Source organism: Myxine glutinosa, chromosome 11 (assembly GCF_964187855.1).
Source record: "Myxine glutinosa chromosome 11, kmMyxGlut1.1, whole genome shotgun sequence".
NCBI classification, from domain to species: domain Eukaryota; kingdom Metazoa; phylum Chordata; class Myxini; order Myxiniformes; family Myxinidae; genus Myxine; species Myxine glutinosa.
The window spans coordinates 37,001,564-37,029,045 of record NC_136271.1 but is presented as its reverse complement, the minus strand read 5'-3'; the positions used below and the strand labels follow the sequence as shown (position 1 = coordinate 37,029,045).

General features: G+C 41.4%; 2 protein-coding genes and 1 long non-coding RNA gene across 4 annotated transcripts in view; all 3 read right to left on the bottom strand.

Moving 5' to 3' along the window:
- Positions 1-15,160, bottom strand: part of LOC137436578 (uncharacterized) — a 51,690-nt gene extending 36,530 nt beyond the window's left edge. Inside the window, exons 1-2 of one of the 2 annotated variants that reach the window (XM_068130499.2) lie at positions 15,101-15,160; positions 2,358-2,664 (exon numbers count right to left, since the gene is read on the bottom strand). In XM_068130499.2, coding sequence (XP_067986600.2) covers positions 2,358-2,649 — 292 coding nt within the window. In that variant the 5' untranslated portion in view covers positions 2,650-2,664; positions 15,101-15,160. Of the gene's footprint in view, positions 1-2,357; positions 2,665-14,837; positions 14,962-15,100 lie in introns of those variants that run through there. The other variant, XM_068130500.2, reaches the window with a different exon arrangement.
- A 3,279-nt stretch (positions 15,161-18,439) lies between these two features.
- On the bottom strand, positions 18,440-21,899 carry LOC144894253 (uncharacterized). Its single transcript, XR_013624941.1, has 2 exons — positions 20,394-21,899; positions 18,440-20,049 (listed from the first exon to the last, which is right to left on the bottom strand). It is a non-coding gene; the product is annotated as an uncharacterized LOC144894253 (long non-coding RNA).
- Positions 21,900-23,252: 1,353 nt separating this feature from the next.
- The window catches only part of LOC137436577 (lysosomal-associated transmembrane protein 4B), a 34,261-nt gene continuing 30,031 nt past the window's right edge, over positions 23,253-27,482 (bottom strand). Inside the window, exon 7 of the mRNA XM_068130498.2 lies at positions 23,253-23,645. Within this exon, the coding sequence (XP_067986599.1) occupies positions 23,565-23,645 (81 nt within the window). The 3' untranslated portion in view covers positions 23,253-23,564. The remainder of the gene's footprint in view (positions 23,646-27,482) is intronic.

Below are 27,482 nucleotides of genomic sequence, written 5' to 3'. Positions count from 1 at the left end.
GGGAAAATGGCCTTAAAATACCTGTTGTTGTTGTTGTTGTTGTACCACCTGAATTGCAACATATTTGCTTGCATTAAATGCTGGATGGATTGTTTCTTTCTATGAATCATACGCCAACAGATTTTTACTTCTTTCAGGTCGATAGCTTAATTTGTATTCTCATTACCTCCGCTACCGAAGGTGGATGGAGGTTATGTTTTCACCCCTGTATGTTTGTCTGTCTGTGAACAAAATATTTCAAAAAGTTGGGGACGGATTCAGACGAAATTTGGCAGAAAGGTAGTGTATGTGACATGGACGAAATGATTGGATATTGGTGAAAATCCGGATTCGGATCCGGATAGTCGAATTTTTAAGTGATTCTTCACCATTGGGAGATAGGGCCAAAAATGATAAATAGCAGGATATCTCAAAATTTATGGATGGATTTTGATGACACTTGGTGGACAGGTTGGGTGTCTGACAAGGACGAATTGATTCGATTTTGGTGAAGATCTGAAAATGGATTCGGATATGAGAATTATTTAATTTCTAAGTGATTTTTCACCATTGAGAGATCAGGTAAAAAGCGATAAATAACATAATATTTAAAAAAATTATGGACGAGTTATGAATAAACTTGGTGGATGAGTTGGTTATGTTGCAAGAATAAGCCGATTAGATTTTGGTTCAGGTCTGAATCCAGATCCGGCCTATCATTGGGATACAAAACATAAACTGTTCAGCCTGGTGGAGGTATGCTCTCTACCGAGGGCCGTTTAGTTTAGAGATGAGTTCTGTTCTGATAGTTCTGATAAACCTCTTCATGCAGCTTCAAAATTTGATCTTGACACTCGTGTGAGGGAGTGTGCTTTACATTTACAGGACGAGAGTCTCATAGGAAAGCTCATTCAAGGAGACATGACAGCAAAAGAGGCCAAATACAATGTTCACTGCCTGGTCTCCTTCTACGACAGGGATAGGGACAAACCACGAATGTCACGATAGGACTGTAGCAAGGGCAATACCCATAGCAAAGCATTTGCCAAACTCATCACTAAGATGGAATCTGTTTTTGAAGATGAAGATGTTGAATCTTGACCTGAATATTGGCTAACTGTGAATCAGATGACTTGAAGGTTGAATATACCAGTCTGTAATTGTATGTGCTGCAAAGAGTAGATTTTTTAGAATATTCTAGAACCTGAAGTAATTTACTATTGCTACATGTACCTCTGAAACATTACAACGATGCTGACAACTGCAGGACGATTGATAATACGTGCGGACATGGATGGAGTTTTGGTGTTGACTTTTTTCAGATTTAATAAGCCCTGCATTAGGTTACTAACTGCTATTAAGGGGCCAATATGCATCCAAAAGGCAATTCAACAGCTTTTGTGAAGTTCCATTTCAAGGAAAATGCTTATTTATGCTCAGTCAGCTGAATGTATAAATAGGTTGGCACCACTGTATATTATCTCCATTTCACGCAATAAATTGAACTCTGAGGCCACAGCGATCATTTTAAACCAATAATGCATTTTTCATTCATTTTTCAAATTTTTGGGCAATAGATTTATGGGGGTAGGCAAAAGCTGTGTCTAAAAGCCTATAAAAGCAAAGAATTCTGACCACTGGAAGATTTGATGATGGCCATTTTGGAAAATGGCTGCCATGGCTAACAGAGGCATTCTGGGAATTCCTCCAATCTTGAAAATGGTTGCTATATCACGTAGTATCATACGCCTGATCTACACATCTACCCCCTTCCCCCAAACCACATCCCCGAAACCCTCTCCCGTCTCACCCCCTCTCCATCTAAACTTCACTATCACTATCTGGCCCCAGCAAGTCTCTCGGGCCTGGTATGATGACTATTCTTTTTCTTATACTATAACACAGAGAAACGGTGCATTTTAAAACGATTTGTACAACTTCCGGGAGTTAAATTGATTTTTTCAAGATGACTTCCAGCTTTCAAGTTATTCCGCCCGGTGCAGGAGTTATTCTGTCCAACGGCACAGGAGTATATATTAACACGTATGATAATTGACCCACATGTTTGATGTCTTTGCTTTTATTATAATAATTCCCCACTTTCATGTAAAATTAAAATATAAGTTTTTATCATGAAGTGCACGATTTTTTTCACATATCTGCCCATTAAACCATCATCAAACTTTAAATCAGACTTAAAACCACCGATGCAATCAATCCAGCAACACAATAAAAACAGTTACACTCAAACTTTCCAACTAATCCTGACTCAAAACGATGCCGTTTGCCCCGTTGTGAAGCGAGAGGGCTTGGTGATGAGTAGCAAAATGTCGAGCAATTTTTTTCTTTTCTAAACAAAGCAATATTGAAGTAGTTACCTTGATAAGAATAACTCTTCAGTCCCTTCAGCTTTGGGTAATCAGATTCACTTTTCTTCAGACATTCCACAAATGTTTCCACCTGTTCAAGACTGAACTTGTTTTCCACAAGATCGAGAATACACCGCATTTTGTCCTGTGGAGTGGGCTTGCTCTGCACCAAGTGGTAATCTTCCATTTGCAGGAGTTGCTTTGAGATGAGAATGTCCAATAAAGGACTTGCGTTGTAAACTGCGTCGACAATGGCGTGACGGCATGATCCAAGCCAACGCTTGATGCCAGCATTCTCCATCTCGGCCTACACCGACTGCAAAAACAGGTTAGGCAATGACAAAGAAAGTAAAAAAAATTTAGTACTTGAATTACGTACTCAGTGTGGGATGTACCACAGAAAGAACACCTATTGTTTACATTTACATTATCCAATTGTTTCTTTAAATGGGTGTTTTGATATGAACCCCGAGGAAATGAAAAATTGATGATTTGCATCATTTCTGTTTACATGACCACAATTTACCTTTTGAATGGTAAATGAGATGAATACTTTAAAGTTTTATATGGGAGTAAAAATAGGTATGGTAAAAGATGGTGTTGAAGAAACTCCCTATATGAGAACAGACCCTCACTTTATCACGTCATTCCAAGATTTCTCATCATTGGTTGTTTATGGCGAACTTATAAAACAGGAGCAGGATGTCGATAATACAATTGTAGGTAGTGGATATAGTATTAGTAAAATCCTTTTCCTAGATATTGTTATGGATTCGTCACTTCCGTTGTGGTGGTTGTCATCCACTGTAAACATTTCTGATTCCATGTATTATTATTGTTGTCATTTAAAGGGAATAGATATTTCTATTTTCAAAAGTTAAAAGTTAATGTTTCAAATGAAACAGGAACCGGACGGCGACGAAGAGGAAGAGGGAAAAAAGAGGGCGGGGCGAGGGAGTTGGACAAGAAAGCCGAGCTGCTCCGAGTTCTGAAGCGAACGTTGGCGAGCAAGAGTCACGAGTGAACTTTTGGGTTCTCGGGAAAGGGATTCCTGCGACAGAGTTGTCATCGCTGTGACCGATCAACCTGCGTGTCAGGTTTTTGGCGGTGGATTCCAAAGAGAATTATCGTCGGGCCGTTACGTCTCAAGCACGGGTCGTCGGCCATTTTGACTCGCGCGCTTCGTGCGTCGAGCAAGGTTTCTTTGCTTCGTCAGCCGTTTTCACCGCTTTCAGACGTATCTGGTGTGTGTGTATGTGTGCACCGTGGCTTCTGAAGATTAATTTGCGGTTCGCCGACTGTGAGCCGTGAAAGTCCATACCCGAGGGTGTGATTTCCCAGTCACCTTGAGGGCGCCTTTGTGCAGCTTTGGGCTGTGTGACTGTACTTGCCATCCGCACGGGATTCTGGTCTCGATTGGACATCGTTCTGGCAATCGCTGGAGCGAATCAACTTTGGGCTTGAAGCCGGGAATAAGAGACATTGGGGATGTTCTTGTTTCACTCACTTGGAGCACAGTGAGTTATATATCACAAAACTGATGGTACCATCATAGGACATATTGATTGTACTTTTGATTACTATTATTGTTGTACTGTTATTCTTGTGTGATCTTAATACAATATTTGTTTGTGAGTAACAATTAGGGTGGCTTCTCCATTGATCTTTGACATACAGAATAACACATTTTTCTGCCGTGACTCCTCTCGGGGCTCGGAGGTACACCGTGACCAGGGGGTCGGGGAGGAGCACGTAACAATATACATACACATTCTAAAATCAGATCCTCTTAAAGCTTCTTCTTACATTGATTTACCAAGGGGTGTAAAACTTAAGAAGGCAGTTGTTAATATTAAAAATAAAGATAATAAATGTTTCCTATGGTCTGTTCTTGCTCACCGACATCCTCAAAATAAGAATCAACAAAGAGTATCGCACTACAAGAAATATGAGAGTACGTTAAATGTTAAAGATTTAAAGTTTCCAATGTCATTGGTAGATATTCCTAAATTTGAGAAAAATAAGAAACTATCTGTTAATGTATATGGATTAACGGATACAAATAAAGTTCAGATATTAAAATTTTCTGATAACTATAAAAATGATGAAACTCATATTGATCTTCTATGCTATAGTTCAGGAAAAAATTCACATTATGCTAACATCAAAAATTTATCAACATTGACTACTTCTCAAACGTGTAATAGAGCTAATAAAACATACCCATGTGAGTGTTGTCTTAACTTCTTTCATACTAAAGAAAGATTAAACCAACATTCAAAATACTGTAGTGATCATAAATCAACCATAATTAATATGCCAAAGGTAGGTTCAAACGTTTCATTCAAAGATCTTAACAAATCTATGAAACATCCGTTTGTGATTATACGCTGATTTTGAAAGTATCCTTGAAAAGATAGATACTGTTTCTCCAAATCCATATCAATCATATACGAGTAAATATCAAAAACATACTCCTTGTAGTTTCTGTTATTATATCAAATCATCTGTTGGTGATGAATACAACAGTTAGAACTTTACAGAGGTGAAGATGCATCGGAGGAGTTTGTAAGGCGACTGGAAGAGGACTGTATTCAATTATCTACAATACTGTAATGGGAAACACCAATGTACCAATGTGCTTAACGAAGGAAGAAAAAAGGAAATTTAGGATAAACAATATCTGTCATATTTGTGAGGAAAAAATTTGTGAAGGCCTAAAGGTAAGATATCATTGCCACCTCACAGGTAAATATAGAGAACCCACTCATCAAAATTGCAATCTCAATTTTAAACTTCCTTCTTTCATTCCTGTCTTTCTTCACAACAATGCCCATTATGATACGCATCTATTTATTAATGAACTTTCAAAGACATCTGGAAACATTTCAGCAATTCCAAACACAGACCAGAAATACATTTCATTCACAAAAGCAATTCATATATCTCCTATAACTCATAATAGGTTTGTTGATACATTTAAATTTATGGCAAGTCCATTATCTAACTTGGTATCAAATATTTAAAACTTTCCGTGTCTTAAATCACATTTCTCAAATCAAGAAGAGATTGAACTCTTATCACAAAAGGATATATATCCTTATGATTATATGAATTCCTTTGGGAAGTTTAATGAAAAACAAGTTCCCCCCAAAAGAAAGTTTTTATAATGAGTTAAATAAAAGTCATATAACTGATAAAGATTATATCCAAGCACAAAATGTTTGGAAAAAGTTGAATATAACGAACCTTGGAGAGTATCACGATTTGTATCTTAAAACTGATGTATTGCTATTGGCTGATGTATTTGAGACCTTTAGAACTGTCTGCCATAGTAAAATTTCCTATGGGTTAGACCCCGCTCAGCATTACACTGCCCCTGGATTGGCTTGGAGTGCTATGTTAAAAATGACAAAACAGGCTTTGGATTTAATCAGTGATGTCGATATGCTCTTGATGATAAAAAAGGCTAAAAGAGGAGGAATATCTCAAGTATGTTCGAGTAGATATGCAAAAGCTAACAACAAATATCTTTCTAATTATGATGCTACAAAAGATAGTTCTTATTTGATGTATTATGATGCTAATAATTTGTATGGATGGGCTATGTCTCAATCCCTACCTCATGGACAACTCAAATGGGTTAAAGAGAAAGTTTATGAAAAGGTTTTACAGGATATCGTTATCTCTACACAAAAATAATTGGATAAAGCTAAAATTGGATATTATTTTGAGGTTGATTTGAAATATCCTGAAGAACTTCACAACAAACATAAAGATCTACCTTATGCTCCTGATAAAGAAAGTCCAAGAAAAGAATGGTTAAGTGATTATCAACAATCATTTAATACCAAAGGTAAATCAACAGAGAAATTACTTGCGACATTATATAATAAAGAAAATTATGTTTTATACCAAAGGAACTTGAGACAATGTTTATCAGCAGGGTTAGAGTGAAGAAAATTCATAGAATTTTAAAGTTTAACCAAAGTCATTGGTCGAAGGACTATATTGATTTTAATACACTCCAGAGAACTGAAGCAAAAACTGATTTTGAGAAAGACTTTTATAAATCAATGAATAACGCTGTATTTGGAAAGACGATGGAAAATGTTAGGGATAGACAAAACACAAGACTTGCTACATCTTGGAAACAAGCAACAAAATTAATTAATAGACCCAGTTTTCAAAGAGCAGAGGTGTATTCAGAGAGTTTTGTGCTATCCATTTGGTCAAAGAAAGTATTGAAATGGATAAACCTATTTATATTGGAACATCAATTCTTTATTTGTCAAAGTCATTGATGTATGATTATTATTATAATGGATTAAAAAAGAAATATCAAGATGATGTTAATCTCCTTAAATGGATACAGATAGTTTTATTTTGAAAATTAATACAAAAGATGTTTATTTAGATATGATTGATGATATTGATATCGTTACATTTGTAGGGGGTAGGCAGAGATTACTTTAGTTCAGGTAGATTTCCATAAATTAGCATGCTCCGATTGTCGTGAAGAAGAACCACCACTATGTAAATAAGTAGGGATCTGGTAGGTCGTGAGTTTGGATTAAGTGTTACGTGTGGCCATACGAAGGGTGGCTCTTGTGCTAATTAGCTCAGGGATTATGGGTAAAATTATCCCTTGTACGTCGTTACCTCTGTACCTATTCCTTTGTCTCTTTTGGCAATGCACCATAGACACGTAGGGCTAGAATCGTAGGTGGAGTGTTGCAGTGATGGTTGTCCTTCTGGGAGTTTCTCCCATCTCCACACAGGATCTCTGGAGCTCAGCCAGAGTGACCATCGGGTTCTTGATCACCTCTCTTACCAAGGCCCTTCTCCCCCGATTGCTCAGTTTGGCCGGGCGGCCAGCTCGAGGAAGAGTCCTGGTTGTTCCAAACTACTTCCATTTAAGCATTATGGAGGCCACTGTGCTCTTGGGAACCTTCAATGCAGCAGAAATATTTTTGTAGGCTTCCCCAGATCTGTGCCTCGACACAATCCTGTCTCTGAGCTCTGCAGGTAGTTTCTTCGGCCTCATGGCTTGGTTTTTGCTCTGATATGCATTGTGAGCTGTGAGACCTTATATCGACAGGTGTGTGCCTTTCCAAATCATGTCCAATCAATTGAATTTACCACAGGTGGACTCCAATCAAGGTGTAGAAACATCTCAAAGATGATCAAGAGAAATGGGAGGCACCTGAGCTAAATTTCAAGTGTCATAGCAAAGGGTATGAATACTTACGTAAATGTGATATTTCAGTTTTTTCTTTTTAATAAATTTGCAAAACTTTCTAAAATCCTGGTTTCTCTTTGTCATTATGGGGTATTGAGTGTAGATTGATGAGGGAAAAAATGAATTTAAACGATTTCAGCATAAGGCTGCAACATAACAAAATGTGAAAAAAGTGAAGGGGTCTGAATACTTTCTGAATGCACTGTAGGTACGGCATATTAAAATTATCTAGTCCTTTCTGTTTCACCCAGTATATAAAAGGAGCTAAAAATGAAAAACACTGTGAAGCCGGCCATGGAGGAAGCTTTGGTCAACCCACGACCCACGTGATGATGGGCCGAATTTACAAAAGGTGTTTAGAATTAGTCACCAATCGCAGATGAGTCATTTATCTAATGCGAGGTCAAAACCTAATCACAAGCGTTTAAATAACAAAGGAATTTTACACGTCTCGGCAGGGACATGTTAAAGATTGCGTTTAAGGCCTTCAAGCAAGCATTACACAGCTTACACGAACCTCAACCACGAACAGTTCAGTTTCTCAACCACAAACCAGGCAAGTAAATTTCAATTACACTGAGTGAGCACACCACTGAACTCTCTCTCACTGTGAGGTTGGACAGGAAGTGGACGCGTGATGTTCGAACACGTCCATTATGCTCAGTCAAGCATTCCATTATGCTGAAAGTCAATAATTCCTCAGTCCATTATGCTGAAATAATCAGAATCACTAAACCTAACCCTGAGATGCAGGCATCAAAAATCCTACATAAACGCAGCCATTTGGCCTCTGAGGCCTAACAGATGAATTCGTGTAATGTTTATTTTATTTTTTTATAGTTTTTTTTTCTTTTATATCCTTTTTCAATCCAAGTCGATGCTCATGGATGTGTATTTGCTCAGAAAATGTGAATCATTGATCCTATTAGTTGGAAGAATCCCATAGAAGTAATGAATCTTTTATTTTTGCAAAAAAAGTTTTTTGTTCTTGGTTTTTCAACTTTTTTTTCTCCAAAAAGTTGAGGCTCATGGAGTATTTGCTAAAAAAATATGATTCACTATTCCTTTTATTTCGAATGCATATGACCACAACTGTCAAAAATCCCCCACCTATGCAGCCATTGGGCCTCAGAGGCCCCACGAATGTATTAGTGTACAGTTTTTGTTTTTTTCTAATAGATTTTTTTTCTTTCATATCCTTTTTCAATCCAAGTCGATGCTCATGGATGTGTATTTGCTCAGAAAATGTGAATCATTGATCATATTATTTGGAAGAATCCCATACAAGTAATGAACAATTATTTTTTTTTGAAAAAAAAAAAAAACAATTTGGGGGGGTTTTCAACTTTTTTTTTCTCCAAAAGGTTGAGGCTCATGGAGGAGTAACCGACACCTATGCAGTCCTGGGAGGCCCGGGCATTTTATTTACTTATTATGATTAGTGTAATGTGTCATAAGTGTAATGTGTAATTTGTAATGTGTAATGTGTTATGGGTAATGTGTTATGGGTAATGTGTTATGGGTAATGTGTTATGGGTAATGTGTTATGGGTAATGTGTTATGGGTAATGTGTTATGGGTAATGTGTAATGTGTTATGGGTAATGTGTTATGGGTAATATGTAATGTGTTACGAATGAAGGTTTTACCTCGAATCTGAATGAAATATTTATGTATTTATTCCATCTAATTATTTATATCCAAGTTATAGGAGCATACAAGAAAGCTCATGCAAAGCAAAAAAATTATATAACATGGTTATAACACAATAAAAATTATGAGGTGCCTCTAATGCCCCAGGCCTGCATTAGTGTTATGAATGAAGAATGAAGCTTTTCCCATGAGCCTGAATGAAATTTTTATTTATTTATGTCACTGAATTTTGTGTAACAACATGAAAGTCGGTAAAAATGAGGCTTATTCCCAAAAAAAAAAATTGTACAACATAATTTTTGCAACAACAAAAAAAAACTTTGTGGGCCCCTGAGGCCCAACCACTGCATCCAAAGGTTAAGACAGGTGGTGGCCAATTAACTTGGTGTGTGATTTTTAAGGTGATTGGTTACACCTGAGATAATTTGCAATTGCTATTATAAGGGTGGGGGAGGAGGGGTAGGGGGGGTGGAGGAGGAGGGGTAGGGGAGGTGGGGGAGGAAGGGTAGGGGGGGGGTGGTGGACACTTATCAACCAAGATATTCTAGCTTTGGATTTTTAATTAATTTTCTGAAATTTGTAGAATTTGTTTTTCACTTGGAAGTTGTGGGTTAATACAGGTGGAAAAAGTGTGATTTAATGCAATTTAATTCAAGCTACAATGCAACACAGGGTTAAAATTTTGAAAGGGGGTGTAGACTTTCTATAGGCACTGTATGGCATATCATTGTTTCATCAAGGTGTCCTTGTGCTTTATACTTCTCCCTCCCCCCCCCCCCCCCCTTCCCACGCCTCCTCCCCCCAGGCCCTCTCCCTTCCACACATCTCCCTGCTCTCGGATGTTGTGTGTGTGTGCTTCCCCTTTTCTCCCCATCTTGTCTTCCGCTCCCTCTTTTTGTGTATTTTGTTTGTCTGGTCGATTTGTTTGTGAAGTTAATGTTAGCTCTTTCACGAGCCTCGATTCAGTATACAAAAAAATCAAAAAAACAAAAAAAAAAATCTGCCTGTAAATACCTGCTTGGCCTACTGTTGTAAATACTTGCATTGTTGTTACATGCAATAAAGGCCATTTCTTTCAGAAACCGTGTATTGACTTATTCTGTCCGTTCTGATGGCGACATAAGACTGCTGAGGCATTTGGCCAGCTCGGATTTGTTATCAAAGTTCAATCTCAGATGCGTTTACGTGACATTGGTTCCGCCCGGCCGACTGACTAGACCGACTGACTGACTGACTGACTAAAGGTCTGTTACATAATTGCCGGGACGGTTCCCCTTTTGCCTCACTCAACTTACCTTCACGACTCACGATAGACCGACCTTGGACGGAAAGATCTGGGCAGAGTTGAGAGTTGCAAACTCGATCTCATGGACACGCTGTCCTCTTACAGAGAAATCCTGAGGCGACGCCCACAAAAATCCATAACAATATATTGTTTTCTGAGCCTTTTATTTTTGTTATCAATCTCAAAATTTCATTTTTAAGCCTGGTGTTGGCTTAGCGGTTAGGGGGCAGGCTTGGAATCCTAGGATCGTGAGTTTGAATCCCGGTCGATCGCTGAATTAACGCCAGGGGGTTGACTCAGCCTGTCATCCTTCTGAGGTCGGCAAATTGAGTAACAGCCGGCTGGGATGAATGATCCCGGTGTGTACCCCGATTTAGAATAGGTACACCGTCTCCCTGTAAGAGATGACGCCAGGAAGGGCATCCGGCCATAAAAACATTGCCTCAAAAAGGGAACCATGATGATTGTCATGGGGCCCGCAAGGCTAACCCCCGCTCTACCGGGGAAAAGCTAACCTAACCCCCGCTAACCGAGGCTTACCCCCGCTTTTTTTTCTTTTTCTAAATTTCATTTTGCTGAGCCTGCTGGGGAAGCTCAGAGCTCTTTCATATGGCCCCCCAATAGAAATTCCTGACTATGACAGTGCCTGTCGGGCACTAGTATTGACCTTTGGCCCTGGGCACCACAAACACTAACTACGCCACTGTTTTCATCCCAGTCTGTCCATTCGTCTGTTAGCAGGATATCTCAAAAAGTTATGGATGGATTCGGACTAAACTTGGTGAACAGGTTGAGCGTGTGACAAGGAAGAATTGATTCAATTTTGGTGTAGGTCCAAATCTGGATACGATAATCTTTTTTAAATTTCACCATTAATTGAAATTTCACCAAATTATTCTTCACCATTGAGAGATGGGGCCAAAAACGACATACAGCATGATATTTCAAAATGTTGTGGATTGATTAATGATAGAACTAGGTCAATGAACAATAGAACTCCGTCGTGCGAAGTCCTTCCTTGGCACACCTGAGCTCCTCACCACATACAAGGCTTTCATCCGCAGCTCAATGGAATACTGTTCCCCCCTCTGGGCTGGTGCTCCTGCCTCACACCTTGCTCGGCTTCACGCTGTTGAGGCCAAAGCTTTCAGAATCATTGGAATCTCCTGCGATGTAGTCAACGCCGAGGGCCTTTCACTCACTCACCGCAGGCAGGTTGGTGGTCTTTCTGTCTTCTACCGACTCCTCTCCGGCCTTGCTCCCCCAGCTCTCTCTGTGCTCTGTCCCCCCAATATTCCTTCAGGTCGCACAAGATCTGCCTGCAACCCTCTTCTGGTTAAACTGCCAAAGTCTAGGCTCTCTGCTCACCTTCACTCTTTCATTCCCCTTTTCTCCCGCCTCTGGAACAAACTCCCCCACTCCCTTCAATCCCACTCCTCCCTCCCGGTCTTTAAAACAGCTGTTCACCACCATCTCTTATCTTCCCCCATCGAAAACCTTGATCTTTTCTACCCCCGGTAATTCACCCCAGAGTCCTTGCAGTGTTCATATGTTTTAATCCTCTCCCACCTCCCCCCAAGTCCTCCCGATGTCCCTGCTCTCAAATGTTGTGTTTGTGTCCTTCCCCCTCTCTTTTGTGTCCTTCCCCCTCTCTCCCCATCTTGTCTACCGCTCCCCTTGTTTTTTGTGTTTTGTGTGTCGGTTTGTCTTTTTGTGTGATTAATGTTAGCTCTTTCACGAGCCTCGATCTTGTATACAAAAAAAAAAAAAAATAAAAAAAAAATAAAATGAGTTTGTTAGGCGACAAGAACAAGCCGATTCGATTTTGGTTCAGGTCCGAATCCAGATTTGGCCTATCAGTGGGATACAAAACAAACTGTTTAGCCTGACGGAAATGTGCTCTCTACCGAGTGCCGTTCTGATATTACTATTGGCTTGTGTACTTTCCTATCAGAAAGTTTTAAAGTTTCAAACTGCCATGCACCACTTTACTACACAACAACATCATAATAACGAATATTAATATATATATATATATTGTTGTGGTTTTGAGAACCCCTCATTTTGTAAATAATACTTGTAAATATTCCCTTTGTAAAGGTAATCGGAGCACCCGTAGTTAGGCCACAACAACACGTAGGACACCATAGGACTTGTAGTTATTTCCTTAGTATGTGTATCAGATAAGGCTGTGTTCCCAATAGTTGAATCTGTGTTGCATTAATCAAATAACATAGGTCCTTTTCAATTCCATTCAATTCCATTCATTTTGTGGCTTGACTCTCTCCAAATTGTGGTACATGCCTCTGCTCGCCCAGCAGCATTCGCTGCCTGGCTCAAAACGCCATTACGCACGCGGTCAAGCTGGAGAAGAAGGGCGGAGCGCCGGGAGGAGGCATGGCCCCCTGTCAACTCATCATCAAAGGTGGAGCCAGCGAGCCCTCGCCAACCAACCAGGGCTGAGGTGAGCTCGCTGGTGGGCATAGCCCTATGAAGCGCGGCTTAATCGACGCCCACGTTGTATAACGGCGAGCGGAAAGCCCTTTCACTGACTGTGGATGGGGGACTGAAGCTGCGCCACACTCTCATACGAACTGCGTGCTGGGACTCGCATGGACTTCTTGGGATTCGGAATCGCACGGCCTTGGTGAAAGAGCGCACTGAGTAACATCTGCGCGAGGGTACCCTCTGAGATACGAACAGTACGAAAGAGAGAGAGAGTTGAGAGTACAACTATTACGTACGCATCCCAGTTTCCCTCGCTATATTCTTAAGGTCCGGTCGCGCGCAAACGACACGAAGGCGCCTACCATTCTTCACCGCGGACCTGGAGCTTGGACCGAGGCCGGATATCGTCGCCTGGAACCATCTACTTGGACCTTCCTCTCCAACCACTACCCTCCCGTGTAAGTCTGTTTGTTCGTCCTGGGGTTAAGTAAGACTGTATAGGTGAGGTTGCCCTGTGTCCTGCTTCTTCTTCCTTTGTACATTCTTTCCTTTCGTTTCCTCTTTGATTGTTGTAATAAATCCTGTGTTCTTCCTTACCCTTTTGGTTTCTTCTCCATTCGATCGCTTTAGTCTTTTCTCTCCATTTGGTACCGGCAGCACGATTTGGCCAACCGCTCAGGATCGGGTTTAGTTCCTTTGTTAATGGCTCGGGCTTCGGATTGCTAACCGCTCGGCAATTTCCATCTTGTCCGCGGTCCGAGCGGGAATTATCTCCCTGCTTTGCAGTCGGATTGGCACTCAGGTATTTGGGACTCCATTGACCAATCACCCTGGCCAATCTCGACCGGAAAGGAGCGTTATAATTTCCAGGATCGGGGGACGGCCAGCTTAAAAGACAAGGGGATTAACCCCCCCTCGTTAAGGGGAGCGCCGACCCCCGAATCCGCAACAATATTCCTTTACAAGGAACTTTTCTTTGAAAATAATAACAAGAAAGCATCTGAAAATGCAAAGCCCATGCACATCCGTTTGAATTCAGACATCTTCTTCTTACTATTCTCAAAACAACGAAAACAGTTTTTAAAAAATACAAAATGAAAATTGATGCATTTATGCAGCCTTGACCTTTGTGCTTTCGAGCTTAAAAAAATAATTAAAATAAAAATCAGCTTCTAGCTTTTGATTGGTGTATCAATTATGTGACCGAATCTGCTAATTCTTAAAATTTGTCAATTGGACGAAAAAATTGATTATTTTATGCAACGTTGCCCTTCGACCTTATTCATCTAGAAAAAAGAAACCTAAACGGCTTCTATCTTTTGAATTGGTGAACCAATTCAGTGACCCAATATGCAAATTCTTTAAATTTCAGGTCAAACAGATGAAAATCGGCAATTTTATGGGACGCTGACCGATTTACGATAAATTTGCCTTCTCCACATTCCCAAAAGAAATTTTTGTTGAAAATTTGATGACAAAACTCAAATTGTAAATTTTAATTTCAGGTCAATTGTATGAAAATTGATGACTTTATGTGTCGCTGACCTTTGACCTTTTAATAAAATTATTAATTTGCCTTCTCCGTATCGTCATAATAAAGCTTTGGTGAAAATTTGATGACAATCGCTCAAATAGTAAAAAAAAGTTACGGGATGGACGGACACGCGGACACAAAACCCAGGGACTAATAATGATAAGTTATTTATATAATATCCTATAAACGAAAAGGAGTTCAATAGCTTTGAAAAGTTGGTAAATGTACGAGTCACAGAATCCACCTGCACTGTACAGATCAATGGACCCTCGAGTTCATCCCTTGGCAAATGTGCCTCAAAGTGCAAAACACGATAGGTCTACACTCACTGCTTGGTCCCCGCCAAGACTCGATCCCAAGGTCCATCCTACGTGGACCCGGTACTCGTGTTCATATTTCTTTTTGGGACCGACCGGAGCGCAGACACCCCCTTGGAACCTCGAAGGAAGAAATCCACTATTGGGGAAAACTCATCACTAATGGCATTCTGGCGGCCTCTCACTACTTCTACTGCATTAACACAAGGATATCCCTTCGAGAAGTTAACTTTAAATGTTTGAACCGGTGAGAATAGAAACTTTTAACTACGTACCTCGACAGTCACACTTTTTGACTTCCGCCCTGTTCACGTGACGTCACACTTCCCGAACATAGACACCGCGACCGCATGCTCCCGCACTACCACGTGATTCCATCGTGCCACGCCCCCTCACTACCACGTGATTCCAACGTGCTCCGCACTGCATTTACGCATCCTTCTCATGTGGTCTGGAATCATCGGCTTGTTGCTGAAAAGGTTTAATGCTGTGCTTTATTAATAGTAATAAATGGCATGATTCTTCACTTTGGTTAACTTCACTTGTTTTCTTTTAACTTCAATATCCAAACCCCCAACGCAATATAACAAGGAGCTGATGATACTCGAGGCCCCCCACCTTTTGGGTGGTACGAGAGATAGATCTGTGTAAAAAGAAAGCCAAATGTTGAACGGTTTTTGAAATATCGTGTACATAAGCCAAGTTACTGATATGGTTGCCATGGCAACACGATTCAGCCAATCACATCTGTGATCTAATCAGGTTAAGATAATGTCATGAGGAACAGATATCTGCAATATGAAAGCTAAATATTGAACGGTTTTTAAAATATCGTGTACACAAGCCAAGTTACTGATATGGTTGCCATGGCAACACGATTCAGCCAATCACATCTGTGATCTGAGCAGGTTGAGATAATTTCCGAAGGAATTTGCAACAAGAAAGTTAATTGTTCAACAGTTTTTGAAATATGTCATGAGAAATAGACTGTCACTCAAGCTTTTGGGTCTCACTATCTGCCACGATCTTTCCTGAAAGTCATTGCAGTGTCCATCTTGTTTATATTGTGTACCTCACCCCAGCCCTCTCTGTTCCACAGATCTCCTGATGTCCCTGTTCTCTACTGTTGTTGTGCTTCCATCTCTTTCCCCCTCTTTTCTCCCGCTCCCTTTATTATATGATCTATGTGTTCGTTTTTTCACGAGCCTCGACTATACAAAAAATATACATGTATATATGTTCTATATATATATATATGTATATATATATATTGTTGTGGATATGAGGATTGTGTTTTTTTTTTTTAATTGCTTTATTCTGGACCCTCCTGCCTCCAGTTGTGTATAAAGGTCAAAGGTCGTTCCGTAGTTATTTCATAAACACTCACGTTAGCCAATCATAGATTTCCCCCTTGTTGACAGTTATATCCTTATTATGTGTAGTAGGGTAAGGCCTTGTCTTCCATTAATTGACACTCCATTGCACCGAATTCAAATAAATAGATCCTCTTTTATTTTCATTCCCAAAGCCCCATTCCCAAAGCCTCGATTGCCAACTGCATTCGCCGCCATTGCCATGTGCTCCGGGCTCGGAGAAGAAGGGCGTGTCTCCACCTCGTCATAGAGGGGAGGAGTGAGCCAGCCCCGAACAACCAACCAAGCACGAGGGGTTTGGTTTGAGAGGGCGGAGGAAGAGCGATCGGGGAGGTTCGAAAAGGTTCAAGGGTGGGGCTATATATAACCCATGGGAGGCACCCCCACCACAGATGAGTTCTGAGTGCTGCAAAGAGACGAGCTTCAGAGAGAAGTGCGCGAGGATGGAAGAGAAGCGAAAAGGAAGCCTTGAGACAAGTGCGACAGAAGCGCGGGGGAAGCCTTTAACACAAGTGCGCGAGAGAAGCGCGGGGGAAGCCTTGAGAGAAGTGCATGACGTCACCCTGCTCGCTCCCAGCCTGACGAGGCCCTGCTCGCTCCCTGCTCGCTCCCAGCCTGACGAGGCCCGGCTTGCTGTGCGCCCTGCCAAGCCTTCCAGCTTGTGGTCCGAGCTGAACCTTCCTCCCGGTCCAGCCAATCGTTCCTGCCTCCATTCCCCATTCGTGTGAGTCCGTCTTTGTTTGTTCTGTCCCTGGGTTAATTAAGACTGTAATAGATAAGCTAGAATTTCACTGTGTCACCTTTCCTCTTCTGTATTTTATTTTCTTATCCTTCCTTCTTCCTTGGTTTCTTTCAATTGTGTAAATAGTAAATAAATTATATTTGTATTCCTTACCCTTTGTCTTTCTTTCTTCTTTACATCCTTCGTTTTAGTCTTTTCCCCATTGAATATCTGTGGCGCGATTCGGCCAACGTTCAGGAATCGGGTTAGTCGGGGTAACTGTTCGGGCGCGGCGGCCATCCGCTCGGCAAACATCCTCGCCGTGGTCCCGTAACAATATATATATATATATATATAAATATATAAATATATATAGTATATATATGTGTGTGTGTGTGTGTGTGTGTGTGTGTGTGTGTGTGTGTGTGTGTGTGTGTGTGTGTGTGTGTGTGTGTGTGTGTGTGTGTGTGTATGTATATATCATGTACACAACCCAAGTTACCGAGATGGTTGCTATGGCATCAAAATTCAGCCAATCACAGTCGTTGGGTGTGTGATTCCGACGAAACGTGCTGGACAGGTAGGGTGTGTGACAAAGGCAAATTGATTTGATTTTGGTGAAGATCCGGATCTGGATACGTGAATTTTTAAAGTACGATAATTCTGCATCATTGGGAGACGGGGAAAAAACAATATATAGCACGGTCTCAAAAAGTAATGGACGGATTCAGACAAAACGTGGTGGACAGGTTGGGTGTGTGACAAGGAAGAATTGATTCTATTTTGGTGAATATCTGAATACGAGATTTTTTAAATTTAATTTTGGGTAATTGACAAGAACAAGCTGATTCGATTTTTGATTCATATCCAGATCCGGCCTATCAGTGGGATAAAAAACATAAACTGATCAGCCAGGTGGAGGTATGCTCTCTACCGAGCACCATTCTAGTGGCATCCATTTATTCACCGTTTCATTCACCATGTGTGCGGTCATGTTCTCTTCCCTTCTCCCCCACCCCATTTCTTATTAGTTATTACTAACACCCCTATTAACGAGAATCTGTTTTGTGGACATTGGGGGAGGGGTGGGGTGTAAGAGCAAGGTATTCCATCCTCGTCACCAATATGTCGTACAGTAATGGGCAGGAACCGCATGCAGTTCAGCTCAACAGTTTAATAGCATCTTTTCTCCAACCCTTCTCTCACATCACTTCTACATCACTAATGGTTCATCATCATCATTTCCAGTTCATCATGCATTCATTAGTGTCCAAGTAATTGCCAATTCCACAAAAACTCAGCTTTATGAGGTGGAAACGAGAAGCTCAGCTTTCACCACACGTGCAAAAACACCCCTGAATCGGCCGGATGTATGCCTTCCCAAGTGTGCGTACCTCTGGGCGATAATAAATTCTTCTGGGTGAAGGTGGCGATAATAAATTCCACCATTATCGGGATCAACCTCACGAGATTTAAGAGAACCTTTGGTATGTAGCAGAGAAAGCAATCATAACCCTCAATCAGACAAATAGGTTTTTATTCAGTTCACAGGAAGGTGAAGAAAGCTGTAAATGACATGACACATAAACAAGAAAAAAAAAAGCGTTAACTTACCTCCTGCCTAAAAAGAAAAAAAGAAAAAAAAAGAACATTGGAACAAAGAGGTGACTGAGTGCAGCGACAAAAATAGTGATTGCAGGGACATTGATTTATTATTGATAAGTGCTGTGGATTTTGGGCCATTCTGTGCAGGCATGAGCCAAGTAGCCTCCTCCTGAAATCAAAGTTCCTTATGAATCCTGAAAATGTGTAAGTTTCAAATGTGTTCATGATCGATTATACACCATCAGAATGATCAATTCACAAATTGAGTTGAGGAGGTAGCATCGGGGAATTGGGGCAGGTTTGTTTACTTGGTGAAGGCGTCTGACGGGTCAGGGCATCATGAAAAATTTTAGCAAATTCAAAATAACAATTCAAAACCTCGGTATCGAGAAAATTGCAAGGCAATGTCAGGCAGGAAAAGCATCTCGAGAGAATCAAGTTTTTAAAACAAAAATGGTTGAAATTTGAAAACAAACATTAATAGGATGTTGGACTTGAAGAATAATGAAGCTCAAACTTTGCAAACTTACCCAAAACTTTACTATATAATATCAAGAATGAATTTCGCATTTCACATCCTTCTCTGAACAAATTCTCTATTAAGCATTGGGAAACTTGAAAACATGGGGATTCGGTATCTTTTTGAACACGAGGAAATACTCTTTGAAACGCTTGTTCCATACAATGAATGTTTCCACAACAGGAATTTGGAAGCTCAGTCACTTAAAGTGATAACAATTCAAAGCTTTAACCCTCAACGATATCATGAAAAGTAGTTTGAATCTAAATAAGCAGAGTTTATTGATTAAGTGAGATGATTTAATTAAAGTAATGAAACTTCACATATTCAACAACTCACAAATTTCACTTCCCACCAATTTCACTTCCGCTCACTTCTCTTCTCATGCAGTTTCCTTCACATGACCTAAATACAACCTCTGCTTCCATCTTGCTTTGTTAATCCCTCTCTTCAACCATTTCTGGAACTTCCTCCCATCCTCCATCACTATTAAGCTTTAAAACTATCTGTTGTATTCTTATTTTTCTACCCATGTTATTTTCACTCCTCCACTCATCGCTTTACTTCACTTCTTCCTTTTTAACCTTCTCCCACACCCTTCCATTTGGAGTCTTGTCAAGCATGGACGATGCTCTATACAGTGTCGCTTCTGCCAAAGCAGTTTCTTGGCTAGGGTTACAATCCTGGACGGGTTGCCACTCCAACACAGGAAGTCATGGCAGGAATTGTACACCGCTCCTTTCCTATGCCATCTCCAGGCGCTGCATGACGTCATTGCCGGGCACCGAAGGAGCCCGGCAATGACGTACGCTGAAAGGGAGTACTCGGTTTTCACTCCGGTTTTTTGTTTGTTTGTCCGGGCGATATCTCAGCCATCCTTTGAACTCGGAAGCTGGAATTTTGGCACAATAGTGAGCAAGTGCTTAAGCAAAAAAGGTATTTTTTGTTTTTTGATTAATCAATTAATTAATTAGTTACTTAATTATTATCTATTAATGAGTGTCCCTGGTGTTAATCCCTGGTGTTGGGCTAGCGGCTAGGGTGCCGGCTTAGGATCCTAGGATCCTGGGTTCGAATCCCGGTCAATCGCTGAATTAACGCCAGGGGGGTTGACTCAGCCTGTCATCCTTCCGAGGTCGGCAAATTGAGTACCAGTTCACTGGTAATTCCCTGCTTGTCGTTAAAGGCGGCAAAAAGGGTTGGCGTCAGGAAGGGCATCCGGCCGTAAAACATTGCTTCAAAAAGGGGACCGAAAAACAACAACAACCACAGTTCCCGAAAAAGGCCAACCCCCGCTCGCGGGGAAAAATGGCCTCTAAAGGTGTTTTTTTTTTTTTTTTAATGAGTACTTATTTATTTCCTTTCTCATCTGGGCAATATCTCAGGCACCTTTTGAGTTAGGAAGCTAATGCTTGGACACGACAATGACCAAGTGATTTGGCTGTAAAGGGTATTTTTGGTTTATCAATCAATTAATCGATTAATTATTTAATTATTCGATTAATGACTGAATTAATTACTTTTTTAAGTTACAGATTCGGATGAAACGGTGAGGGTTTAGGTATTCTATTAGCCAATTGATTAATAATTTAATTATTTTACGATTATTATTTATTTATTTAAATTATCAATCACTTATTTATTTCCTTTCACATCTGGGCAATATCTCAGGCACCTTTTGAGCTAGGAAACTGATATGTGGACACGACAGTGACCAAGTAACGTGGCTATAAAGGATATTTTTAAATTATTGATTAATCAATTAATCGATTAATTATATATTGATTAATCAATTAATTATTTAATTTTTCCGATTAATGACAATTCATTTTCAAAAAGTTACAGATTCGGATGAAGCTGGCTGGCTGGCGGACTTCCTCTCCAGTCGTAGTCAACGTGTGGCCCTGAATAGGTTTCTCTCATCTCCTCCTCCTGTTCAGGCTGGAGTTCCCCAAGGCAGTGTTCTGGGCCCTGTGCTTTTTCTGGTCTTCATCAATGATCTCTCTGACTCTCTTGAAAATCCTCTCTATCTCTTTGCTGATGACTCCACTCTCTGTCGCTCCATTCCTCATCCCTCAGATCGGCAGTCTGCAGCCTCCTCACTCTCTGCAGACCTGAACAAAATCACAGACTGGGCAAACAAGTGGAACATGTCTTTCAATCCTGACAAATCTCACACTCTTACGATGTCTCTCCGAAAAGACCGACTGGACAACCCTCCCATCCACTTTCTGAATAATCCTCTCCAAGAAGTTCTGTCACTCAAGCTTTTGGGTCTCACTATCTGCCATGATCTTTCCTGGGAAAACCACATTTCAAATCTGGCCTCCAAAGCCAGTCGCCGACTGGGCATCCTCCGTCGTGCGAAGTCCTTCCTTGGCACACCTGAGCTCCTCACCACATACAAGGCTTTCATCCGCAGCTCAATGGAATACTGCTCTCCCCTCTGGGCTGGTGCTCCTGCCTCACACCAAGCTCGTCTTCACGCTGTTGAAACGAAAGCGTTCAGAATCATTGGAATCTCCCGCGATGAAGCTAACTCCAAGGGCCTTTCACTCACTCACCGCAGGCAGGTTGGTGGTCTTTCTGTCTTCTACCGACTCCTCTCCGGCCTTGCTCCCCCAGCTCTCTCTGTGCTCTGTCCCCCTAATATTCCTTCAGGTCGCACAAGATCTGCCTGCAACCCTCTTATGGTTAAACTGCCAAAATCAAGACTCTCTGCTCACCTTCACTCCTTCATTCCTCTTTTCTCCCGCCTCTGGAACAAACTCCCTCACTCTCTTCAATCCCACTCCTCCCTCCAGGTCTTTAAAACAGCTGTTCACCACCATCTCTTATCTTCCCCCATCCAAAACCTTGATCTTTTCTACCCCCACTAATTTCACCCCAAATCCACTTTTTTGAAATACCAACTTCTTTCCTGGAAGTCCTTGGTGTCCTTGTGTTTTATACTTCTCCCACCCCCCCCCCCTCCCACGCCTCCTCCCCCCAAGCCCTCTCCCTCCCACACATCTCCCGATGTCCCTGCTCTCAAATGTTGTGTTTGTGTCCTTCCCCTTCTCTCCCCATCTTGTCTACCGCTCCCTCTTTTTATATATTTTGTTTGTCTGTTTGATTTGTTTGTGTGATAAATGTTAGCTCTTTCACGAGCCTCGATTCTGTATACAAAAAAAAGAAGAAAAAAGCACTGGTGGTTTAGGTATGCTATTAGCCAATTGATTAAGAAAATATTTTATGGTTTTCATTTATTGATTTTAATTATGCAATTAATCAATCAATTATTGTACACCTCTCCCTTCCAATACAGTCGCTATGCGCTGGATGGCGGTAATGTCGGGCGCCAAAGGCGCCCCGGCAATGCCGCGCTAGAGGATGTTATTTATTTATTTGGCATGGGGGTGGTGTACTTTACGTATGTGTCCTTGTTTGTAATTTGTTCAGGGTGCCGGCGATAGCTCACCTACTCTTTGCAAAGGACTTTTACGCACACCAACTGATGCAGGCAGATGGGATGCCCAGTTTACCATTCATCTGAGGGACTGCACAAAAACTGGTGCCTCGCCCTGCCTGCGAAAAACCTGCTCTAACAATTAAAAACAACATTCAAATTATAGTTTTAAATAATGAGCATTTCATTGAGAAATTTAATAATATCAATTATTGTGAATAACTTATCATATCACACATCGAAATGCACAAGTGTGAATTGTGCATGAAAGAACACTTCAGCAAACAATTACAACTTGATTGGTGTTTGAGGCATCAAAGTAAACTGGAAAATACACATACAAAAAGCTCTGGACGAACATCTGGTGTCAAAATACTACGAACAACAAATTCCCAAATGATCCATCTCTTGAGCACATAAATGACCGGGATTCAATTAAGAGTTATCTTTTCCGATTTCATGATGATGGAGGTTAGTCTACCCCACTGATGCAGTGCACAAGTAGATTCAGACATTAATTTGACCAAGGCAACGGCATACAGCAGCCATACAGCAGCCATACAGCAGCCATACAGCAGCCATACAGCAGCCATACAGCAGCCATACAGCAGCCATACAGCAGCCCACTCTTTTTTTTTTAACATCCCCATTAAACTCCTTTAAATTATCTGGTATAGCCCTAACCATGAATACTGAAGCTATTTCATCAGCGGCAACTTTTAACGATTCAGCAATAAAACCACAAGGCCAGTGACAAATATCAAAGTGAAAATAGTTTATCAACCTTAAAGCTACAAAACAGAGCGATGACAAATTAAGTCGATTCCAGCTCATGTCATTGGAGGTGAACTGCATGAAGATTACAGATTTCATCCTTCATGCTCCACTGTTGCTTGATAAAGTTCATCAAGAAAAATAGGCAGTGATTTGGAAAGGGCACAACAAAATCAAACCAAAAGCATTGTACTCACAACAAAAACAGACAGAACAGAAAGAACCACAAACCGAGGAATTCTTTACGATCGCCAAGGCACGCTATCCAGGTGGTGCGTGCTTGGTGGAAATGTTCTTGTTAAGCCAAGGAGTATTCTGGTGGTGGGTTGTCTTTTAGTGGAGGCTTCACCACAACCATCTCATAAGGGGGAAGCAGGTGCTACAACACAAAAATCCATAAATAAACAAAGGAACACTCAATAGTGAAGCATTCGCAGGAGAAAGCATCTACCAAGAGAAAAAATACATTACAGCTGTGCATTTAAAAATGATGTTTGAAGAGCTGGATCACAAATTATTATTATTATTATTATTATTTAACAGCCACAATTATTCCCACGTTCTTGTGGGGTTGGCTGGGGCAAGTTTTGGCCCAAGTCTTTCACAAACAGGCAGTCCAGGTCTGATGTTCGACTAAGGTTAGGGCAGGAATTTGTAATTTGTTCATGGTGCCGGTGGCGGTGGTAGCTCGCCTACTCTTCGAAAAAGACATCGCGTGATCTTTAACGTCCACCAACAAATGTCGGCAGTAGTGACGCCCACTTTTAGGTCCTTCTGAGGGACGGCACACATATTGATGAATCGACCTGTCTGTGAAACACCGGGATGACAGTTTATATCTGGGTCGAGATTCAATCCCAAGCTAGACGCCTTAGTGGTGAGTGTGTGTACCTCTAGTCTAGGCCATCCTGTCAGCCTGAACTCAATTAAGAACAGATTCCTTAAATAAAATGTAAACTTTCTCTGAATGATAAAACTCAAAGATTTTTCACATCTTGTTTGCATATCGGTTACATTGAGGCAAAGCAGACTGTGCTTCACAACTGTAATGACAATGAGATATTTCAGTCAACACGTTTGGTGTGCACCTGTGACTCATTATACTGTGAAGAAGTGTACAAATCCCACGTCATTGTCCAGAATTATTTTCATATAGGTATCGAGGTGAGGTAAAACATAATAACAGGAAAGAACAACAAACCGTGGGGGTAGTCCATGAGCCAGATAAAATTTGACTACCAAAAAAGAGGGCAAATCGCCACTATATTTTTCAGTTAGCCTTACATATTGCCTGTATGAAAAAATGTGGACATTTGAATTCGGTAGCTAAACCCATTTTGGCGGCCATTTTCCAAAATGGCCGCCATTTTCATATTTCATCAATTTTCATATCTCATAAATTTGGCCATAACTTTTAATCGGCTGGTCTGAGGCACATGCACCCTACATAAGATATGTTCAGTATGTCATTTGGCATATTTCAAAGTAAACGAAAAGGAAATTTGTTCACTACCTGTCGAGATAATCGGGAAAATATGTAAAAAATGTGTAATTTTCACGCAAAAATGCTCAACTTGCCCTGCTTGGTGAAGGTTGAATATTTTTCATTGCTATTGCTGGCTGTCATTAATTATTTAATTAATAGGCTGTGCGCTTGTGAAGAGTTTCCCTGTGCCAGTGCATTTTGAGGGTAATTTACACCCAAAAAACATTCTTCAAATCCGTAAAAACGGAATGAAGAATAAAATCTATAAGTTGTGTGTTATATATAGGGACATTTGCAAACAGAAATTTTAACGTAGAGCCATTTTATGTTACTTCCGGTGAAGAATGATATACGTTTGATTGCAGTCATTTCATATACATGATATAATAATCCACTTACCGATGATGGTGTCTGTTCGTACTCTGGTCAGGCTTGTATCGTCTGACTTCTGGGAGTTGTGTGCCCCCGGTTGCTCGTCGTACTACCCTTGTTGTTTCACCGCTGACATCATCAGATGGTTGCCAACTGTCACTGGACGTTTCGACCCATTTGTCTTTATGCAGCTTCCAATGGGGATCTTCGCGACGATACCATAACCAGCATGACGCCCTCCCTGCTTGCTCTCCTAGTCTGCGTATAACTGTCCTCCTCTGCCTTCCTCGAATACCTAGCATTTGGCACATCATCTAAAATGACTGCGCAGGGAATCTGTGACAGTCCACCTCCACAGGGAATAGTCATGTCTTCCAGCCCCTCTGTTGACACATCTCCATCAGCTCGGCGTACTTGGCACTGTTCCTCTCATAGGCCTCCTCGCAGCCTTCTTCCCATGGGACTGCTAACTATCACGATGATGATCTTTCGCCGAGTTGACCAGATAACAACATCTGGCTGAAGGGTTGTATGCACAATATCTGGAAAGGCTAGCTTCTGGTGCAAGTCCACCTGCATCTCCCACGTAGATCCATCTAGAAGGCATGCCTTTGATTGATGAATATGTGTAGGCCTCTGATGGTCTTGCAGACTTCACTTTATATGTAAACAATGTGTGTTCAGTCATCATCGCTATCCGACGAAACGTTTTCAACCTGTAGAAATTCTTCTTCGTCATTCACCATGTTGGAGCATGTCAACAGCTTGCAGGCTTCTGTACATTTGAGTGCATTGATTAATACATGTGCAGTCAGATGGCCGGCAAGATCGAGCACACTTGCAAGACAGGAGACTTATCACGACCTCTGGAGCTGGGGAACCTGTCATCCACTTTATAACTGGAATGCCGTTTCCACTTGATGTCCATCCATGACCTGCGATAGGATTGGGAATGTCTGGAGAATAATCAAACTACGTCTCCAGATAGCAGCCTGGTAGTTTGCTCGAAGTGTGTGTTGTCGAAGTGTGTCCTCACATGGGGGAAGCTGTCCGGACTCGATTTCCCCGCTTCTGCTACGGAACATTGGGTATCGTAGCTCATTTACTTTACTTATTTTAGTGTTGCGGCAGTAAAGTTGGCATGTGAAATCTTGAATGACATTGACTAACTCGTTTGAGATGTCCCAGTTGTTGCCAAGTGACGCAAAGGCTTCTCTGAACTTCTCATCGCGTACGAGAATTTTCAACGCTTTCAGCTTTCCTTGCCCAGCAAGTGAGCTGACAGTATCACATCCAGTCCATGGATGAAGTCCCAATAAGGCAGTACAAACATCTCGTCCCAGTGCTGCAGCCAGTTTGGTGATGTCGACAAGCCTGACTGATGATTTGTTTCCACGTCTTATGAAGAGTTTGCTGTTGATATCTCTACTCAGTGTGAGGCAAATGATGTCTTCGGTGACACAGATCAGGGATGAATAGCTGTCTGCGGCATGTTTGGCATGCAGCAATAGGCGTGTATCAGCCTCTTCTTGGCTTGAGTTGAGATCTTCAACTTCTTGCCAACTGTCATGGGTAAGCTTCAGGCAGAGATCACCACACGTCACAAACATAACTCGGTTTCCAAGCTTCTCTCTCTTCTGTTGGTCTTTCCAGTTTTCAGCTAGGAAAGAAGCGAGCTGGTTTTTGCTCTCGGTACATGACAACAGCCACCTCCAATTTTGTATCTTGTGGCCTGGCATTATCTTGATGAAGGCAACCCCATCTTCTGAACCACGATTAGCGTGCTCAGCGGCTTTGATTGATTGATCTTGGTAGATATCGAATACCACATCGATTCTCACTTCCCTCGCTGGCATGGATCATTTGTGCAAATACATGATCAGAGAGTTCATTGAATGTGCGATTCTCACCATGAAGTTTCTGGATGAGTCCCATTGCATCGATGAGGGTAGCAGATGGGTGAGGGACTTCCTCCACTGGTGATACTTTGGTCTCTAGGTGTTTCGACAAAACAGCTTTATTCGTCTTTTTCATAGTGCCATCCATGTTTGCTAGCGCCCAGGGTAATGGGCCAAGAGGATGACATAGGACATCACGCATCTCCAGTTTTCGGTTTTGGGCAATGAGAACCATGTTCGCGAACAACCGTCGGTCAGCTTTCAAGACTGTTTCTTTAGTTGGACCTTTAGCAGTTTTATTTTTCATGTCACTGAATGTTTTCAACTTGAGCTTCTTGATCGTGTCATGGAAGCCCTCTCCCTTTTGAAGCCGTTGCTCCTGGAATACTGTGTAAGCTTCTTCTCCCTGTTTGCGTGCCGTCAGCAGGCTACTGGAAACCTCAGGTGTAGCAACTGCCCC